This window comes from Nesoenas mayeri (genome assembly GCF_963082525.1).
Source record: "Nesoenas mayeri genome assembly, chromosome: 11".
NCBI lineage: Eukaryota > Metazoa > Chordata > Aves > Columbiformes > Columbidae > Nesoenas > Nesoenas mayeri.
In genome coordinates this window covers 104,375-124,240 of record NC_137563.1, presented here as the reverse complement: position 1 = coordinate 124,240, position 19,866 = coordinate 104,375, and the positions used below count along the sequence as shown (strand labels likewise).

Here is a 19,866-nt window from a genome sequence, read left to right as displayed (position 1 = left end):
CAAACGAACAAACAAACCCCAAAACCAAACCAAAAGTGCTCTAAAGAACACCCCAACCCCCAACCAAAAAAAAAGAAGTACAGTCTATGGACTAGAAATACTTGATCCTTCTAGTCTTAGGCAGGTGGAAAAACTCTGACTGTGACTTAACTGATTTTGAATGTTCCCCGACAGCACGGATTTGGACTCGGCGCCCCGCAGCCCCGCTGCTGCAGGAGCTGTCCGCCCCCAGAGCCGCTGCAGCCGCAGGTAAGGCCGCTCCTCCCATCCACAGGTGCATCCCACAGCCTGGGCCCCGGCAGCGCTCCAACGGTGCAGAACTACCAGAAAACAACAGGCCTCATTAATAAAGAAAGTCAGAATTTCCCACTGGAGCTTTATCTAGGCTGGCGACTTAGATGTTTTCTTCATCTCTTACATGATGGAGAAACAATGAAAAAATATTTCATCGCACCTCTGAAGAACAACAGGTTTTGAACAGCTTGCTCAGCAAAACAAAGGGAGGTACCTTATTCTGGGCAGTTTTACCACATGCCCACCAAAGCAGCATTGGAACACTTGCCATGAACGCACTAAGCAGTAACTGTCCTGTGTTCATTCACTCCCAATGGAAGGAAAAAAACTGCATGCATGTGAACGTGAGCAAGGAAGTACGCTATCAGGAGGTTTGTTTAGGCCTCTATTTTAGTGTACATATTTCTATATATTAGGAAAGTCAAAACCAAACCAAACCACCCACAAAGCCTCACTATATTCTTACTCTCATTCATATTTTTATTACCTATACTAATTACTTCCGTCAAACGTATTAAGATATATTCTATGCTCAAGATTATCACTAATGCAGAAATCGATGCAAATTCAAATTTTTACCACACTTCCTAGTCAACATGAGTCCTTTTATCACTGTGCATTGTTTACTAAGCAAGGTCAAAAGTCAAAGTGTTTAGTTACTCACTCTCCACTATGCATGTATTTCAATACACATCTTGAGCAACATTTGCTCTGACCACAGACATTTAACAAATGTGAAATTATTTGCCCTGTTAGTTTAAAAAACTGAATTAACTGAATTAAAATCTGTCTCCTTAGTAGGGAAAGAAGATGACTTCTGCTGAGAAGCTGCCACCAAGTCTGAACACTGAGCAAACCCAATCTCCTCATTGGCCTCTCTGCACAAATCCTGGCAACCCAGTGTTTTCCTGTATGCTGGACCCCAAAATATTTGGGACCAGTGTTTCTTTGGCAAAGCCTCAGGTTTTACTGTTTAAAACAACTTCAAGTGAATATGGTGCTATACCACCTATGTCACAGATGGTACCCTGTACTTACCATCCAGTGGATCATACCTTTTCAAAACACCTACTCACTTGCGGGTCATCTCAAAATAGTTATTTAAACACAGCCATTGACAGAAGCAGGGTATATGACTACCCCAATTTACAGCATACTCTCTAAAAATGCATCTGCATCTTTATGTCATAGACTTAGACTAAACACTCAGTTTAAAAAAAAAAAAAAAAAAAAGTCTGACTGTTATTTGGGTCATTCTGGGAATAAGTGCCAATTTCTGATTTATTTTGGTTTTGCTGGGTCAAATAAGATGTATCAGAAAGGATGTAGCCCACTGGATGGTACATTTCTCTCAATCAGACCTAAACCCATGAAAATAAAACTTTTGAAACTGGTATCATAATTGTATAACTCTGATTTTATAGAAAGAGTTAAGTATAAGTTAAGTGTCTGGTTTTAAAGCTTGAAATCAGTCTGCACATTCCTACATCACATGACACTAATACCAACATAACGCACGTGACTTTGATGTGGTGTACGCACCATCAGCTCAGCTATTAAGCTCAGAAGTTTAACATCCGTTTGTTCCCAATATAATCAGATAAAACAGGCAGATGATGTTCATGCCACCAAGCACATCTGCTTCCCTAACCTATAAAGAGGACACTCTATTTCATAGCAGTAGAAAAAGATGCCTGCCTACATCAAAAATAGCCTCAAGTGGCTATAATCCATCACTACAACACAAAAGCCCATATAGTTGCATTCAGATTGTTCTAATAGGCTCTGCCACCAAAGCATAAAATCAGGAACTTACAACCAGCATCTACAGCTTTGCATTTTCTTTTTCGCATTGCCAGTGTCTCCCATTCTTGCCATTACACTCCACTGCGGCACTGAAGCTCCTGAACTGCTGTGAAGAAGTTTCACCCCTTCCCTTGCAATGCAGTGGGCATCTGCAGCACAGGAGGAACAGCAGCTACCCCAGATATTTCTGACTTGCCTCAGCACTCCTCTCAACACTCCGAGTAAAGCAACTAGATGTTAACACCTGCCACCTTCTCCCTGTTCCACAAGTATAACATTTACACAGAATAAAATATATCAGCATAATAAATACTTGCTTCTAAAGGCATAAATTAGTCATAAATGGTATTGAGGAAACAGACTGATGTGGAAAATTCAGAAGTCTGCTAAAACTGGTACTGAAAGGAGTGTAGTTGAAACAGTCACAATTTGGATAAACAAACAAAAACACTTCAAGTCCAGGTTTCAGATTGTCACAGTAATCCAAATGCCAACATACTATATATCTATATAAGCAATACAATTCTATATTACATTCTTCCACCATGCAAAACAACAGGTGCAGGACTTCAAAGCACAATGTCATGCTTCACACCATTTTACGATGCTTGTTACTTCACCAGGATGGCCCCTTCCTTGAGAACCTTTAATCACACCAGTATTCCTGAGATACGAGCCAATGTCAAGATGGTACAAATTAAAACACCAGCTCAAGAAAAAGATATATTCTCATATAAATAACAATGTTTTTGAATATGCTCTACAGCTATATAGTAAGATTAATCATTGTAGTAGGATGGAAGAAGTCATATTCATTGATAGGATGATTTATCACAGGATTAATTTACGAGGGGCAAGGAAAACCTCCATTCTCTGTTGGACTTTGAGGGAAATACAGTTAACAAAGATGAGGAGAAAGCTGAGGTACTTAATACCTACTTCGCCTCAGTTTTTACCAGTAAGACAGGCGGCCCTCAGGACAAGTGGCCTCTGGAGGTGGTTGACAGAGACAGGAAGCCAAACAGCCCCCTTGTATTCCAGGAGGAAACTGTTGGTGACTTACTGAGCCACCTGGATCCTCACAAGTCATTGGGACCAGCCGGGATCCATCCTGGGGTGATGAGGGAGCTGGCAGAAGAGCTCGCCAAGCCGCTCTCCATCATCTTCCAACAGTCCTGGCTCACTGGGGATGTGCCATACGATTGGAAATTGGCAAATGTTACCCCAGTCCACAAAAAGGGCTGCAAAGCTGACCCTGGCAGCTCCAGGCCTGTCAGCCTGACCTCGGTGCCTGGCAGGGTTGTGGAGCAGATCATCCTGAATGGAATCACACAGCACGTTCAGGATGGACAAGGGACCAGCCCCAGCCAGCATGGGCTTAGGAGGGGCAGGTCCTGTCTGAACAACCTGATCTCCTTTGATGATCAGGTGACCCACCTGGTGGAGGAGGGGAAAGCCGTGGATGTGGTCTATCTGGACTTCAGCAAGACCTTTGACACTGTCTCCCATAATATACTCGAGCAAAAGCTGGTGGCCCACGGCTTGGACAAGCGCACTCTGCTGGGTTAAGAACTGGCTGGACGGCCGGGCTCAGAGAGTGCTGGTGAATGGGGCCGCATCCAGCTGGCGGCCAGTCACTAGTGGTGTCCCCAGGGGTCAGTGCTGGGGCCAGTCCTGTTGAACATCTTTATTGATGATTTAGATGAGGGGACTGAGACCATCATCAGCAAATTTGCTGCTGACACCAAGTTGGGAGGGAGTGTGGACCTGCTGGAAGGCAGGAGGCGCTGCAGAGGGATCTGGATAGACTGGAAAAATGGGCCAATTCCAATGGGCTGAAGTTCACCAAGGCCAAGTGCTGGGTCCTGCACTTTGGCCACAACAACCCCCTGCAGCACTCCAGGCTGGGCACAGAGTGGCTGCAGAGCAGTCAGGCAGAAAGGGACCTGGGGAACTAACGGACAGGAAGCTCAACAGGAGCCAACAGTGTGCCCAGGTGGCCAAGAAGGCCAACGGTGTCCTGTCCTGTATCCAAACCAGCGTGGTCAGCAGGACAAGGGCAGTGACCCTTCCCCTGTGCTCTGTACTGGGGAGGCCACACCTGGAGTGTTGTGTTCAGTGCTGGGCCCCTCAGCTCAGGAAAGAGATTGAAGTGCTGGAGGGTCCAGAGAAGAGCAACAAGGCCGGGGAAGGGACTTGAACATAAGACCTATGGGGAGAGGCTGAGGGAGCTGGGCTTGTTTAGTCTGGAGGAGACTGGATGATCTCTGAGGGCTTTTCCAACCCAGTCGATTCTGTGTGTGTGTAACACTACAATACTACAAATTTGTAATTTTTTCCAGTTCTTCGTTTGGTCAGCCCAAACACATGTTTCAAAACAGTCTAAAAATATTCAATGCACATTACTTAATGTAAAAAAGAATGTTCTGCACTACAGAAAATCTACCTCTATGCGTCTAGGTGGAGGTTTTCCAAATGAGATGCCTGAAATAAACTATTTAAATTCACCGTCTTAGTTTCAGACGTGCCAAACACTATGAACAATAAGAAGAGAGAAAAACATGTAACCATAACCATGTAACACAGAACGGTTTCAGCTTTGGTGGAGAATAAAAAGCTAAGAAGTTAACAGTGTTGATTATATGGAGCTTCTGAAGTTGTTTGAAAAAACATTTTCTATATTCAGCAGATATTTCCAGACAAATATTTCATTTAGTTATAAGTAACTTCGAATCAAGTAAGAAGAGCATGTTTTAATATTCAGCCTGCCAATACTTCACAGAAAGCAAAAATGTTATAACCTTGTATCAAAATTACATAAAATAAAACTAATCATATTTGTTATAATAATATACTTTCAAAAATAGTAATTCATATACCCAGTCTTTTACCAATTCTGTAGGTGTTTTGAGTGAAACACCTTGTTTAGCTAACAACACATTGAAGAGAACTCAGATTCATTCTGATGCCCTCAAAAGGCATCCCTCTCAAAGGCTGTTTTTGTTTTTAATTAAGAATCTTGTGGTGTTCCTTGAATTAGGTGTCGAATCTTCTCAGCATCTTTTTCTATAGTTTTATTTTTAGGATCGATCTTGAGAGCTGCTTCATAGTCCTGGAGACCTGAGATAGACACATTAATACGAATGTGAATCAATAATGCAAGAGCATCCTCCTTAGCAACTAACTGGAAATAACTGGTCTCTAATCACATGTGTAAAGTATTGATCTTGAGTTTTGCTGTTGAGCAAGATGGAATCAGAATGACACTAGGTTTAACTTTTGTCAATAAATAAATTTATATTATATTATTTTACAAAACATTTTAGTGGAAACACTCTACTATATAAACATTTTCAGATAATGAAACATGAAAACAGAGCCTCTTCTTTCATATCTATATGCATATATACCTATATATGTGCACATGCATGACAGGAATGCTCAAGTGTTCTGCAGAAGAGAGAAAAATTGAATAACAGAATGAAAGTGCATGAAAACAAGGAAAAAAAACCCACGAACCGTGAATGTCAGAGCTTGAGAAAAAAAAATGCAAATCACGAGTGCAGGAAGTATAATAAAAACTTGTCTTTTTTTTTATAAGGTTCCCAAGTGCAAATGAAGCTGTAAGGTAACGACAAAGGGATTCCGAAGTAGAAAAAGGTAACCGATGTGAAAAGCTTAGTATTTCAAGATTAACATTTTCTATAATCTTCTCTTTCTATTATCCACTTTCACTTGTAAATTTGCCTTACAAATCTGAACTGATACTCTTGGAGAACTCAGCAGGGACACTGTTAATTCAGATATAGTCACACAAACCACATTACTAGATGAAACATTTTGCTGGTCAATATGGGTTTCATCCATCATTTTTAAAAGAAATGTTACTAAGCACTTCACAAGCAAATAATTTAGAAATATTTCAGGTTATTTTAAGTTAATTTGTTGTATTGCTGGAAATACTGTAAATACAATCTCAAAACCAATAAAACATCGCTTCCTGAACAGCAAAACTATCGCAACCTAGTCTCATATCAGTTTGCACACTACATTTCAATGCTTCTCAATGCAAATATCTCATCTCTGACCTCTCATTCGTTTCTCACTTAATACCTTACATGGCCACCCAGCTGCTGTGGTCACTAGCTGGCAGCATGTACAGAAAGACTACGATCAGCCAGTAAATTAAAAAAAAAAAAGTGGTATAAAGGTTCATATCAAAAAGAGACATCGATTGTATAGGTCTCCTTTTACAACCCTGCCAGAAAAAAAAAGTGTGAGCAGTCTCATTGAGCTAAACAGAATTACTTGCATGTCACTATAAATTCATGTGCATGTTTTAAAGAAATCAAAGTCTCACCTTCCGTAAATAATTCCAGCTGACAAAACGCAGTTCCACGTCTCACATATGCTTTTACTCGAGCATTCTCATTATCAGGAACAGGTGGCGTAAGCAGTTCTAGTGCCTTTACAAATGAAAGCACTCAAAATATTTAGAGGTAGATTTTCCATAATTTTTTCACCTCATTTACACACACTTCTTTCACCTAATTACTATTATTATACAGGAACATAGTAACTATTCAAAGAGAAATAGAAAATAACTATTCAAATTTATATGGCTTGTGAATCTAGCCCTTATGATTTTTATCTGTCATTCCACAGTTTGCTAAATACAGTTTCATTGCCATGGCTAAAAACTGACAAATACTATGCTAAATGATTATTGCAGTCAAATAATGTACTCTATTTTCATACACGACATTACATACCATGCTACAAAAAAAGCAGCCCTATAAAATCCCATGTGTTATAGCAGTAGTTACTAGAAAAAACAAGTTTCAAGCCTCAAGTATTTATTAGTTCAAAAAATAATAATTCTGGGACAACTTTCTCCAAATTACTCAGACACTATTTGAGATCACTTCTCTCTCGCTGCACAAATAGTGGCTGCTAAAACACTGATACAACTATTTTCTGCTCCAAGTTGTCCTTATTTTTCAAGTTTATGTATTGCTACGGTATTTCACGTGTAAAGAATCATGTCCCAAGTCAACATGTGGCCATTCAGCGCAAACATGAGGAAGCACGGCTGGGGGAGGGTGCTGTTGTTTTGTTTTAAAATTTCTGAAAGTTCATTAATCGCTTGCTATCAGATTTTAATATTTCACTACGGCTTCATTATATCAATTTTGAATTTAAAAATTTTGAATTGTGCTAATAAGTATTTACAGGTCTGCTTGAAACAGAAGCATCACAGTAATAAACCACAATCGTGTGTAAGATGACAGTCTGAGAACCTATGTTTTTATACCTTAGAGGAATCTTCAATAGCTTTATGTAAATTTCTCAGTTTCAGGTGGCAAGCAGCACGATTCAGGTACAGCAGGGGAAGCTTGTTGTTTAGCCGCACTGCGAGGTTATACGCATTTACAGCTGCGAGATAGTTTCCTGTTGCAAACATTTTGCTGAGTATAAAACAAAAAGGAAGACATGCACTTCAAACAAGGTGATACATCAACAAAAAAAAAAAAAAAACAAACCCCAAACCCCAAACAAAATTTATTGTTAACAACTCACTTTAAAAAAAAAAAAAAAAAAAAAAGTTTTAGCAGCTTTTCCTTGGAAATGGCCATTTATAGCCTTTCCCAAGAAAAACATAGCCGAAGGTCAGCCAAACTTGATGCTGACCATAGAGCATTTAGACACACAACTCCACAGAAACAGTCACTCCTCAAAAGCAATGAAGAACAGCAAGAGGATGACACATCTGTGCAGACATGGGACTAATTTTGAAAGCTATGTATCTCATTATGATTGCCTAATCAAACCTTTCTATATAACACAGTTATATAAACTTACCAATATTTTTATCAAATTCCTAAAGTTCATTTTACACCTATGTTTAACCTCTCAATGAAGAGTACAAATGAAAGGAAAGCCACCTGGATACAATATTGCACCGATTTAACTGTCCTCATGGAAGAATATGCATTATGCATTGACAATGATTTTGTTCATCATGAGCTTCAGCAGTTGCATCTCATGACTTTATCGCATTCAAATCCCATAAGCTGTCAATAAGTTCTCTACTATGTAGACTTTCACCATCTGTGTCAAGGATAAATAGAAAATACCCAAACTAAAAAAATAGGCACACACCATATAACTAATATTTCATTTAAATACACCTTCAAATGGAATCTAACTTACTTTCCTTTGTCCTTCAACCAGTCTGGATTCTTCTCCTCTTCTTTTAAGTCTTCCAGCTCAGACAAATCAGCATTTATTGTTCTTCGAGCTTCTGCTTGTTTACGTAGCCACTGTAAAAACACAATATGAAAGTATTATTTCTGAAGGAAAATTCAAATCCAAAACAGTATTTTGCTTTCATCTATGGACTCACTCCTACCAAAAGAATTCTACTTGCCACGTATTTTGAACAGAGAGAAATATCTAATTATGTCAGATATGAAAAACTTCCAAGTTTCCCCAAATATTTCATTACCATGTAAGATTATTGCATTACTAAAACATTTTTGTTTGCTTGTTTGTGTTGGAACTTCCAAAATGACTCTTTGTGTTCATTCAATAAAGCTCAAAAGAGCTGATTGCAAACTTCTTTGTAAGAAGACAGAACTTAAAGTACCTTAAATATAAGAGTAAAGACATTTTAAATTCTATACTTCAAGGAATTAAACTAATATTGCTGCCTTTACCTCTCCGCTCCCCCGCCCTACCCTCCCCCCCCCAAAAAAAGAAGGAACATGCTATTTATTAATCTGCACAATCATATGCTTGGTAAAAATAATTTCTATATAAGTGTTTATTTAAATCTTAGTTTAAATAATACTGCCTTCTTTGAAAGAATATTGCACAGATAACGTTCCTTGGCGCAGGCAACATTTTTGTCATCTTACTAAAGAAGCGGTAAATAACTCACCACCTTGGAAGGCAGCAGAAGCCTCATACTAAACCAGAGAGCAATCCTTACCTCCTCCTCTTCTGCAACACGAGATTCTCGCAGAGCTGTAGGAAAAACTCGTGGTGTAAAGTTGATTTTAATTGTAGCAGCAGATCGAGGAGCCGGTAACTGTTCTTCCTTTAAATTTTCTGAAAACATACTAAAGGAACCACAACCTATGAAGAGAATTGGAGTAATGAAAACGAAAAATTAAGCAAAGGGAGTATCCTACTTTTCTACCAAAGTCCAAAGTACACTTACTTTAGAAATTATGCGCATTAGAACTAGACCTCTAATGGCTTGAGAAAGGTTTAGACTTGTTCTTTTGAAGGGAAGATTCGAAAAATGTTTGTTCTTGCTGTATCGTGCCATCTATTGACTGGCTAGATTATCTGTCACAGATGAACTTAAACTCCTCCTACACCACTATGTCACTTATAGAATTCTCTGACAGGGCAACTGCAAGAGCTAACACTAACTTTACCAAAACAAGCGAACAAACCAAAATGGAAATGTTTCCTGTTGGTTCAGTTCCCTGAATTAGCTCTCTGTGTGGCAAAGAGTTGGGATAGAGAGAATGAAAGGAAATTGTGTATTTCCATGAACACCAACAATGAGGTAACTCAGGGTAACGTGAACTCCGCCTCAGAAAGTCTGCATTACACTGCCAGAAAGGCTTTTTGTTTTGTTTTTCTAAAGCTCAGAACAAAACCTGTCCTTCTATTTCCAAAGACTTAAACAAGAGCTAAGAACTCTCATGCTTTAGCTCGAAAAATTGGCAGAAAATGAAGACACTAAAATAACTGCAAACTAAAAGAGAATTAGTTCAGTATGGTAGAGACAAAGACAGAGGATGAATTAGAAACATCTAACAACAAAGGTATACCCACACTTTGAAGAATAATAAAATACACTCCAATAATACAACCTTTAGTAGGTTTGAGTCTGGTCTCAGAAGTTCCTTCATTAGGAATCTCAGCTTTGTTCATTTTTTCCTTTTTCTTCTCCTTTAATTGCTCTGCTTCTTGATGTAATTCCTCTTCTTTTTGTACCCTCTTTTGTTTCTCAGTATCTTTTTGCTCTTTTCTCCATAACTCCAACTCCTTCGTGACCTTCAGCTGCTCCTTTTCTTTCAGATCTTCAATTCTTTTTCTTTCTGCTTCTTCTAGCTGTTTGAATGATAAACCTATGAGACATGTAACATCTGATAACAATAAGACGAATAAGTAAAAGCTACCATTATTTTCCCAGTTTCATATCCCAAGCACAGCGTCATCGTTAATGTGATTGTACAAGCAGAGTTATGAAAGATGCTTAAAAATGACTGGGACAGTACAGATCTCTGATTAGCTTGTAAAAGTCTTATATTTTAACAAAAAATATAAACAGCAAATCTAATATAAAATATAACAATTAATAGATAAGGTGGGTTTTTTTTTTTAATCAGTATTTTTGACAGTGCCAAATGACTAAACACTTGCACTGATGCAAAGGGCACCAAAGAATACAGTTTTGCCACATTGTTGTAGTCTACTACAAAAATCTGAGCTCTTCATTTTCATATTTGGTAACAGATATATTTCTCCACCACTGTAACAAAAATGAGTACTTTTCATATTTTTAAGGTACTTTTAACCAAACAGCTGCCAGGTTAGTAATTGTTCACATATATGTGTCTTGTTCCTTCTAAGTTTACCTTCATTGTGGCCTCCAAAGTGTATTTTTTGTGTTCCTGTTTTGTAACTTTTTTTGCTTCTGTCTCCTCCTTTGCCTTTTCGTGGGCTTTTAGAACAGCATTCTCTCTTAGATACTGCAGTTTCTCCTTGTTAGCTTAAAAAACAAATAAAAACTATCTTGGTAATTCAGGCCTGAAGATCTACTGTTACACACCGTATTAATAAAAGCATGATTCCTTTTGTTACTTTGTCTCAGAAAACCCAACATGGTTCAAATTCCACAAAGCAGACTCTATTGAGCCCATCCCTAAAAAAGAAAAGCTAGGACTTGCTTACACACGAAATGTAAGTTTTGTTTTGTGCGCACTAGAGCCAGCAGATGTTTTGTCTGTTTTCATGTACTTTCTATGTTTAACAATGAACAAAAAGGTTTAATTTAGCAGATATCTAGTGGCAGAAGTTTCCTGACGGCTATTATCGTATGTAAAGATTCAGGTTTCTTACATGCAACCTACTTTTCACAATAGAGAACTTACCATTTGATAGAGTTAGGTAATCCCACATCGCCACTTCTTTTTTATACAAAGTGAAGAAAATTATTCCATTTCCAATCTTTGCTGTGCTATTTGTGTCATCAATAGGAGCATATAAAATGGCTTCAAATAAAAAGGGAGGGACGCTTACCTACAAAAATATAATTAATTTGTACTAATACTTTCAATTTTTATTTAAATCTCACATATTCAAAATATCCAGCACAGGCATACAGCAAACCTCAAGAAACATGTTATTGACAAAACTAATTTGTTTAGTATGCAGTATGGAGGTTAAATATTTTATTAGACATGATAGAAGACATTGAAAAAGTTGGTTGCTCGGCACGGCAACAGGAGCTGTAGACCTCAGCTTTGTGATTAATAGTCATAATATTAGCAGAGGTGTATAAGGCCACTTGTAAGAGGAAAAGCAGCTGACACCTACAGAGCAGCAAAAACATTAGCAGAGAGAACGAACAGTAGTAAAGCCATTATCTCTAGTGGGACAGCTATTTATCAGCCTGCAGTTTACAAAGAAAAATTATAGATTAAATATCATAAAAGATTATAAACTTGACAGCACTGCCACGGTGAATCAAGTGTGTGCTTTTTAACAGAGCTATAAAATAGCGCCAGGCCAGCGCGGGCACAACGCACCCCACGGCGGCCATTCTGCACCAAAGAAGCCCCGTGAGACGGACGAGGGCGCGGGACGCGGCCGCCCCACCTTCAGGTACCGGTCAGTGCAGAAGATGTTGGCGGAGGTGACGCGAACCCCGCGCACGGGCAGCGAGAGGTAGACGGCGGCGGGGCTCTGCCGCCAACGGCACTCCCGCAGCCGCACCGGCATGGCCGCGCCTGCTGCTGCGGGCGCACGGCCGCCGTTGCTACGGGCAGGAGAGCTTCCGGTGCTCTCCAAGAACACTTCCGGTCCCCCCTCCGCCAGCGGAAGCCGCTGGCAGGCCCGACCTCGGTTCAGCCAATGGCGCCCCGCGGCGCAGCGCACGCTGGGAGTTGTGGTTCCGCGGCGCTGCAGCTGCCGGGCCCCGCGGCTGCCGCGCAACGCGAAGGGGGAGGCGCCGTCCCTCAGTCCTGCAGCCAGCCTAGAACAGCAAAACCGGCCCCTGGGGCTCGAAGGAACAACGCGGGCGGTTCAGCGGCTTGTGTGCCTGGACGACCTTCTGAGTTGCTAAAACCTGGCGAGATCAGGTGACGGGACACCCGGCCACTGACTCACCCGGAGCCGCGGCCGGAGGGCCCGTGGGGCCGCTCACGGCTCCCTGCGGCGCAGCAGCGAGGGAGGGGGCGCTTGTTATCCAAGGATGTCTCCACGAAGAGACAAACTGCTGCTACTTGGAGAATTTCTGGTAAAAACTAGTAAAAGCTGAAGACTGATTTAGCAAATCACTGAAACTTCCAGATGTTCTCTAAAAATAATTAGGTCATACTGGCAGCTCCATGCTGCTGCCTCCCAATATGGTCTACTTTGCTGCCTTTGCCAAAATCTCAGGAGGTAATTTGCACATTGTTGCTCAGCCTTCCTCAAACATACCGTAACACAGTATCTACAAAAATAAAGTCCATTATACATAGAAAGCAACTGCTTCTGTGGAGTATGGGTTGAAAGGCAAGCCAAACACATATGGATAAAGATTCAGGTATGTTTAAGTTCCTCAAAAGTATATAAGTCCTCACAACTACTTGGAAAAAAAACAAACCAAAAAGTCCCGTTGTCCCACTTTTCTTTCTTTTAAAACGTGACTGAGAAAAAAAATGAGTTTAATATTGCACACATTACCTAAGATTTCTGGTGTGCATCATGTGATTTAATTTTTGTGTTCTGTTACCTATATTCCAAAGCAATGTTCAAATGGCAGTGATGACTATTTAGTATAATACACATAAGCAGATGTATAAGTAGGGGTTTAAAACTTTTTCAGAGCAAGAAATTCATCATAATTGATATGATTTCTGGGTTATTCTCCACCCTCACTCACATCAATATCATCTGGATGAATGCTTGCATCAACTGGAATCTGAGAACTGAATTAAATTTCCCAGTTCAAGAGTGTTCAAAAGTACAAGAGGAAAGAGATTTAACTTAAAGTCAAAATGCTTTAGGTATTTTTGGCATGTGATTTTTTTTTTCTTTTTTTCAAACCTTGCATGATATGTATTTCAGACTACGGTAGGAGCTGCACTATGGGATAAGGAGCCTTGCTGTCAGCTGCAGAAGACTTCTGTAATTCATAGTTCTGAACCTAGATTTAAACAATGACCTCTCCTTGAACAGACTGCTATCACTCTAAGAAACTGTAAGAGAAAATAAATAAGAAAAGCTGAGGAAAGATTCTCACTGTGAGAACAAAACTCCTCCTGTTTGTTTTAAACTTCTCTAGTGTTACCTTTATTTAATATCCCCCAGTTGTCTCTATTGCAAGACAAACTTCAGGCAAGTGCAAACAAGAAGTTCTAAACATTCCTTCTGTGACCTTTCTCCACTCTAAGAGATGGTCTTGTTTCCTAGAAAGACTCTTAGCTTGCTTACGTTTTTTGACACAGCTTTATCTTCCTTGCTGACCTCTGAAGCTTTCCCAGTTGAAAATGGAGAGGCCAAAACTGCACACCACAGTCAAAATTCTATTTGCCTGCTTCCTAGATGAAGTAATGGAAGAACTGGGGATTGGAGCAGATTGTGTTTTCTTCAGTTTTAAATCGGGGTGTTCCAATAGCAGCATTGGCTAGAATGTTTATAATATAATAGTAACTCAAAATCTCCTACCGCTCCAGAATGCAGCTGTAGTCATCCAGAATGCATCCTTCAGTTTTGGGTATTTCATTCACACACAGTAAGAGTCTTAGACTTGTTGAGTGCTGGTCTTCTGCCTTGGTCATCCAGGTGGCATTTTTAGTTTAATCACAGAGAATATACTGGAATGAAGCAGCTTATTATTTATTCCTGCCAGAAAGAACATACTATGTCTACACACTTCACAAGCTAGGACAGTTACAGTCACCTGTACTTGGTGTTTCTGAGTCACACAAAATAGCTCTGATACATTAAAAACAACAACAACAGAATCCGTTTACTTAAAAGCTATGTATTTCATTCATATAAGACATAGTAAATGTCACTAACACATTTCTAAGTCAAAGTAGCAGATTTAGCTGCTGAAAGACACAAAAGGGATTGAGCAGAGACTTGAAACAACTTTAAAAGTCTTGTATGGATGTGTATCTGTCATACACATTGCGAGCTGCTTTGGACAAATAACTGAGCTCTCACTATGATAGTTTTGCAAAATACACTAAAAGAGAGGCCCATTCAGGATCTTCCTTCCATTGGCACTAATTCATCAGTCAGAAGTGCAAAAAACTTTCTACTGAAAGGAGATAAAATCTTCCCTGGAAAACTTTATTCTTAAATTCCTATCTCATGTGATTTATATGTATGTGCTTCATATTCCAGTCATATCTTAATAATATTACTAATAGTCTGCACCTTCCAGTTGCCAATACATACATACAGCTCTCCCAGGGGTTACTCCACTTCTAATGGCTTCATAAGTTTTAATATATTGAAGAAAAATAATCCTTTAAATAGTTTACATTTTCTTTAGTTTAATGAATAGCCTTTTTTCCTCCCATCCCTTCTAAGTTCTCTCTCATTACTCCCATCCCTCCATATTTTTTAAGAAGAGCAGGAACATTTTATGAGATGCTGTTTATTCCAATGAACTGTTTTGCATGTGTGAATTGGGACCAACAATATCGGTTGCTTTTAAAAATTGTTGGCAAGGCACTGATTTGGTACGTGTTAGTTCTGGCAGTTCAACAAACAGGAATAGCTTAGTAATAATTTCATGATTTAGAATAAATAATTCTTTGCATAATCTCAAGTACAGAAATCTCTAAAAAAATCTATTCAGCCAAATGGTGCCTATGCTTTCCCTCCCATTCTGTAAGAAAGAAATCTGGTTTATGGTGTGAGACCCCTTCTAATCTGCTTTGAAGTGACTTCAGATTAATGCCTTTACAGAGCAGCAGACCTCTCCCAAGAGAGACAGGAGCTGTATTTTCTGATCAATATGACCTCATACTGTTTCTTGCAGGATTACACCTGATCCAAATGCATTCTCACGGGCAAAACAACAGAAGAGTTAATCTAGACATTATGTCATCTTCATAAAAATCAACAGGCAACTTCCCTGCAAAAATTATCTTTATTTTAAAAGAAACTGAAACCAGACAACAGAAAGCAACAAAGTTACATACAGTGCTGGACAAAATATACCATACACATTTTCCAAGAACACTTGAATCAGATTCTGATATATGTTCTTCTCAAGGTAAAATATCACATTATTAACAAAAAAAAAAAGGTCAACAATCTTAATCAGCTTATATTTTGCATTGTTTGGATGGCAGTAGACTGGTAACTTGCCTTATTCAACTTGTCTTTAACACTGAAAAGAGAATGCAGACAAAAAAAATTCCAAGTCAGAAGCCCCTAAAGAACAGTGTCTGCTCTTGGTGGAGAGATTGTCTTTTAAGCAAAAATTCCTCAATAACACTATATTATTTCACATTTCAGAAAAAGCTATCAAGAAAGGAGACAAAAAAAAATATTTAAAATTAAATTATATCAACTTCAGATTTAGACCATCCTTTAGCTGATGAGACGAGTGTCTAGGAATAGACACATCTCTCGTTATTCCGATCGGAAACTGTATCCAATACAGCAATTCCTACGTCACAGTGCACAAACGTCAGAGTAATAAGGTTGAGTTGTATCAAAAAAATATTTTGAGACAGACAGACTGTTTGAACATGAAAAAGAAAATCAATCACATATGGCAAACAATACTAAAATAGGTTTTCCCGATGGTGTTGGGATAAGCCATTTCTGAACCAGGAAACTAAGGGCGACACTGAATACTCAAAGCTACAGGCAACACCTCTAAGGGGCTGAACATCATTCAAAGCTCATTACCTCAGGACTGATGACACACAACACTAGGGCACTAAAAGGACCTTTATTCCCACATCAAGCATAAGCCAACAAGAAATCAGAGGAGTTCCATACAGAGAAGTGAATGTGCGTAACTCAAATTGTAGTCTCAGATAGTTATATTGCCTTAAGAGTTCTGCTAAATACACTTCATTTTCCAGTTTTAAGGAACAGTCTATTCTAATATAGAAAGCTTCAGACAAAACTCAGTAATTGCAGAGTAATTTTAGAATACAGTTCTACATACTCCTGCATGTATCTAATCACATCCAATAGATTAAAAAAAAAATACATGTTTTATAAACCAAGTAAAGAGCGTTAGAATAGAATTTTCAAACACTTGAGCTTATTACCAAATGTTCACCCATTTGTCAGTGGCTAATACTAAGAAATTCATACTAACAGTTATGGCAACAAGATTATAATGCACCTAAGTGATGAGTGTTCAGAAAGGTAGTCAGTTTTAATTGCCATGAATTGCTACCATCTATCATACCTCCTTCTATGCAAGATACCACGCCAGCTACCAATCCCTAAACAATAGTATTTCACATACTTCATAGAGTAGCTTAAACCACATAATGATATGAAATAATTGGTATTACATAGTAATTTAATCCCTGGCCACAAGGCTAATGTTGGACAAAGTCTGGAAACTTTTTTCCAATTTGAATTACATACATTAACTTTGCCACACACCACAGCACTAATGCATGTGTTACTTCAGACATGCTCTAATTTAAAGTCAAAACAAAAAAGTTGTTGCGAAAATACATGTCACCAATGTGGAACACATTCAAGATTGTATAAAAAGTACTGAACTGATATGCCAAAACAGGTATATTTAAGCAGTACATAAGGAAAGATTAGTTTTAATATGAAACAGTCATTTAAGTCACATACAACATGATAAGAAGCATCACTTCCTTTTTAAAAAATGTTACACCAATACTTCTACTGCCAGGCAATGTTTATTTATAAAATGAAGGAGATATATTTAATGCGGATGTATTATTGTATTAAGTTGGAATAAAGACAAATGTTAAAGAGGTGCTACATATGAACACCATTGATTTTGTAAAGAACTCAAACCATAAAAACCATTTCACTTGCAAATATCATAGGTCCCGAACTGCACAAACTTTGCAATGTTATCGACTGTGTGCGTGCAGTTCCACTGACTTTGTCAATTCTCACTTGCTTCAAGTGAAGCCTGCAAAATGCGATTACAAGACTGGTTCTCCGATGAAAAACTTCAGAGGTCACAAAGAACATTTTTCTTTGAGCAGCCCCAAAATTACATTTTTTGTTTTAAATCAAGCAAACTTAATTACTTTTCTCTCGTCTCTTTCATCTGAAGATCTCAAATAATAAACAGGCCTCTAAACACCCTTGGGAAGCATTAGCCTGATCTTCTGACAGAGGAGACTGAAGCAGTTAACCTGCTTGTCTCAAGTTGTAGAAGGGATCACTAAAACTACCAGAAGCAGGGTTTTTGATAGCTGCCCTCCAGCGGCTCGCCGGTCTGCAGCACTGTCACCTACTCTAACACCAACAAAACAAGTATCTTAAAGAGAAACTTACGTTATTTTCTCATTTAAAACTTGTCTCTGGAAAAAATAAACAAACAAACACAAAACTAAGTATTAAGGACAGTTCAATCCACATGATACCTATTTATTTTAGCCTAGGGGAAATAAATTAAAAAAAAAAAAAAAAAAGGACATTTTGGGCAATATAGGCTGCATTTCTGACCATAACAAGGAGCTACTTAAAAAGGACACAGGCATTTCCCACAAAAATGTTAAGGTCTGTAAGATTTACAAAATCTTTGCAATATTTTTGGTGTGCAGCACCAGTACAGTCTAAATCACTAGTAATGAAAGAAGCACATGATAGTCCAATACAAACTGTTGCCTGTAGAGTATTACAAAACCCCTCACCTATTCTGATCAGCCCTCCGTCCCGCCCACCCTTCAGAACTACTTTCTGATTCTAACCAGCTGACATTTTCCTAATTCCTTACTAACAAAACATGGTGGTTGTTTTTCCTGTGCATACTTGAAGTACTATTAGTCAATATATGCAGAGAAAAGCAAAGTATAACCCTCTCTCGAGATAAAGATTCCAGGTATGCCAAGAGTGCATCAGTAGGGCAAGCATGTTGACTGGATGACTTCTGGAGATCCTCATCAGTCATATCTCTATGATCAGTATGATAACAAGTTTGGTTTTGCTGTTCTTTTGGTTTTATTTGATATAATTGGCATTTGCTAATGTCTTGAATTTGTAGGTTAATAAACACAGAAAATGTACTGGGTTACAAACCCAGTATAGTACCAGTTTAGAAAATATTCCAGTTGATTTTAAATTTGCAAAATCACTATATTTAAATCCTAGTATCTTGCTAGCTAATATAGAATGTCTGCTCCAAAATGACAGAATATTAATTGGACTTTAAAGAACAGCTGCCCCGAACATGATCTCACAACAGGAATGGTGTTTGGGAGTGGGAAAGGTATTGTCAACAGCACACTTGGATACCAATATCATAATCGCAGGTTTTGTTGAATTTTCACGGAGCAAAGTTTTGTATTTAATTTACATTGCTGTATGCCTGAACCAGCTCCACTACCTTTACAGTGCAAATTGTTGCAGAGATTGAACTGATTCCCAGAGGAACATACCTATCTAAAGATAGACAAAAAAAGGAAGGCAATACTGCACTTCTCCAGTAACAGAGTATGGGACAGTTATATAGATCTGCACAGTATCTTACAGACCACAGTAGAGCCTGTTTAAAATAAAACACAATGTGAACTAGCAAACAGGCCTTTTCACTCATGAGCATAGCTTACCATAAAAAATACCTCTTTATATAGATGACTCTATTCTATATAGGCTCCTACATCACTCTTCACCACAGATCTGAACAATTTATCACATTAAGGAACGTGACTAGAACCTGTAATGCTTGACATATGATTTAACTGCTAACAGTCTAGAAGTTTCCAGCACAGTGGTATTACAAGCAGAGTCTGTTACTACAGTGCTACCTTTTTTATTAAGTTAAAACAGCACTTCTCTCTACAGAAACACTCAGTTGCATATGCAACTTTATCACCCTGCTAAGGCCGAAGTCTTCAAGACTAGATGTTTCCCCACATTAAAAAAAAGGGGGGGTGCATATTTGAGATCAAGAATAAGATCAAATTACCCATATTAAAATAGAATGCTTAGCACCACACATGAAGCTCTAATGCTATTCATACTTGTCAGTAGGATATCATTTCGCAAAGAAGCTAAACTTCTGATTCCTTGCTCCCAATGTGAGCTAAACACACCTGATGTGTGTTCTTCACCCTAGATTTTCCACCCCCTCGCTGCTAGACTTGCTGAGGCAGTTGTAGGAATTCAGTTTTAACACTCTGCTGGCCAAATTACCTTGCAATTCAGAGCCTGTGCTGAGCACATCCCGCTGCCTTGCGCCCTCCTTCACGCCAAGTGCACTGTGCGAGCTCAGGATGACAGAGCAGGCTCCAGCTGAAAGCCCTAGAAGATGGGCAGGACTTTCCCCGC

The 19,866-nt window shown here is 38.9% G+C and overlaps 1 protein-coding gene across 3 annotated transcripts; it reads right to left on the bottom strand.

The window, feature by feature from the left end:
* Positions 1 to 4,833: 4,833 nt before the first annotated feature.
* DNAAF4 (dynein axonemal assembly factor 4) lies at positions 4,834 to 12,162 on the bottom strand. Of its 3 annotated transcripts, none has more exons than XM_080351107.1 (9): positions 12,004 to 12,162; positions 11,277 to 11,424; positions 10,761 to 10,894; positions 9,993 to 10,233; positions 9,095 to 9,240; positions 8,314 to 8,423; positions 7,415 to 7,568; positions 6,461 to 6,566; positions 4,834 to 5,220 (listed from the first exon to the last, which is right to left on the bottom strand). In XM_080351107.1, exons 1-9 carry the CDS (start codon positions 12,124 to 12,126, stop codon positions 5,111 to 5,113), a joined length of 1,272 nt encoding a protein of 423 aa, XP_080207233.1. In that variant the 5' UTR covers positions 12,127 to 12,162; the 3' UTR covers positions 4,834 to 5,110. The 3 variants fall into 3 exon arrangements, with proteins under 3 accessions (XP_080207233.1, XP_080207235.1, XP_080207234.1); XM_080351109.1 differs by having other exon boundaries at positions 11,277 to 11,312; positions 12,004 to 12,032; XM_080351108.1 differs by lacking the exon at positions 10,761 to 10,894 and having other exon boundaries at positions 9,993 to 10,268.
* Positions 12,163 to 19,866: the final 7,704 nt, after the last annotated feature.

What these genes read in the sequence shown, in the direction of transcription:
- DNAAF4 (XM_080351107.1), bottom strand. Translation starts at nt 12,126, where the DNA reads ATGCCGGTGCGGCTGCGGGAGTGCCGTTGGCGGCAGAGCCCCGCCGCC. An exon ending in GCACTGACCGGTACCTGAAG is followed by an intron (nt 11,425 to 12,003) that starts GTGGGGCGGCCG and finishes ATATTTTTGTAG; the next exon opens with GTAAGCGTCCCTCCCTTTTT. An exon ending in CTATTGAAGATTCCTCTAAG is followed by an intron (nt 6,567 to 7,414) that starts GTATAAAAACAT and finishes TCATTTGTAAAG; the next exon opens with GCACTAGAACTGCTTACGCC.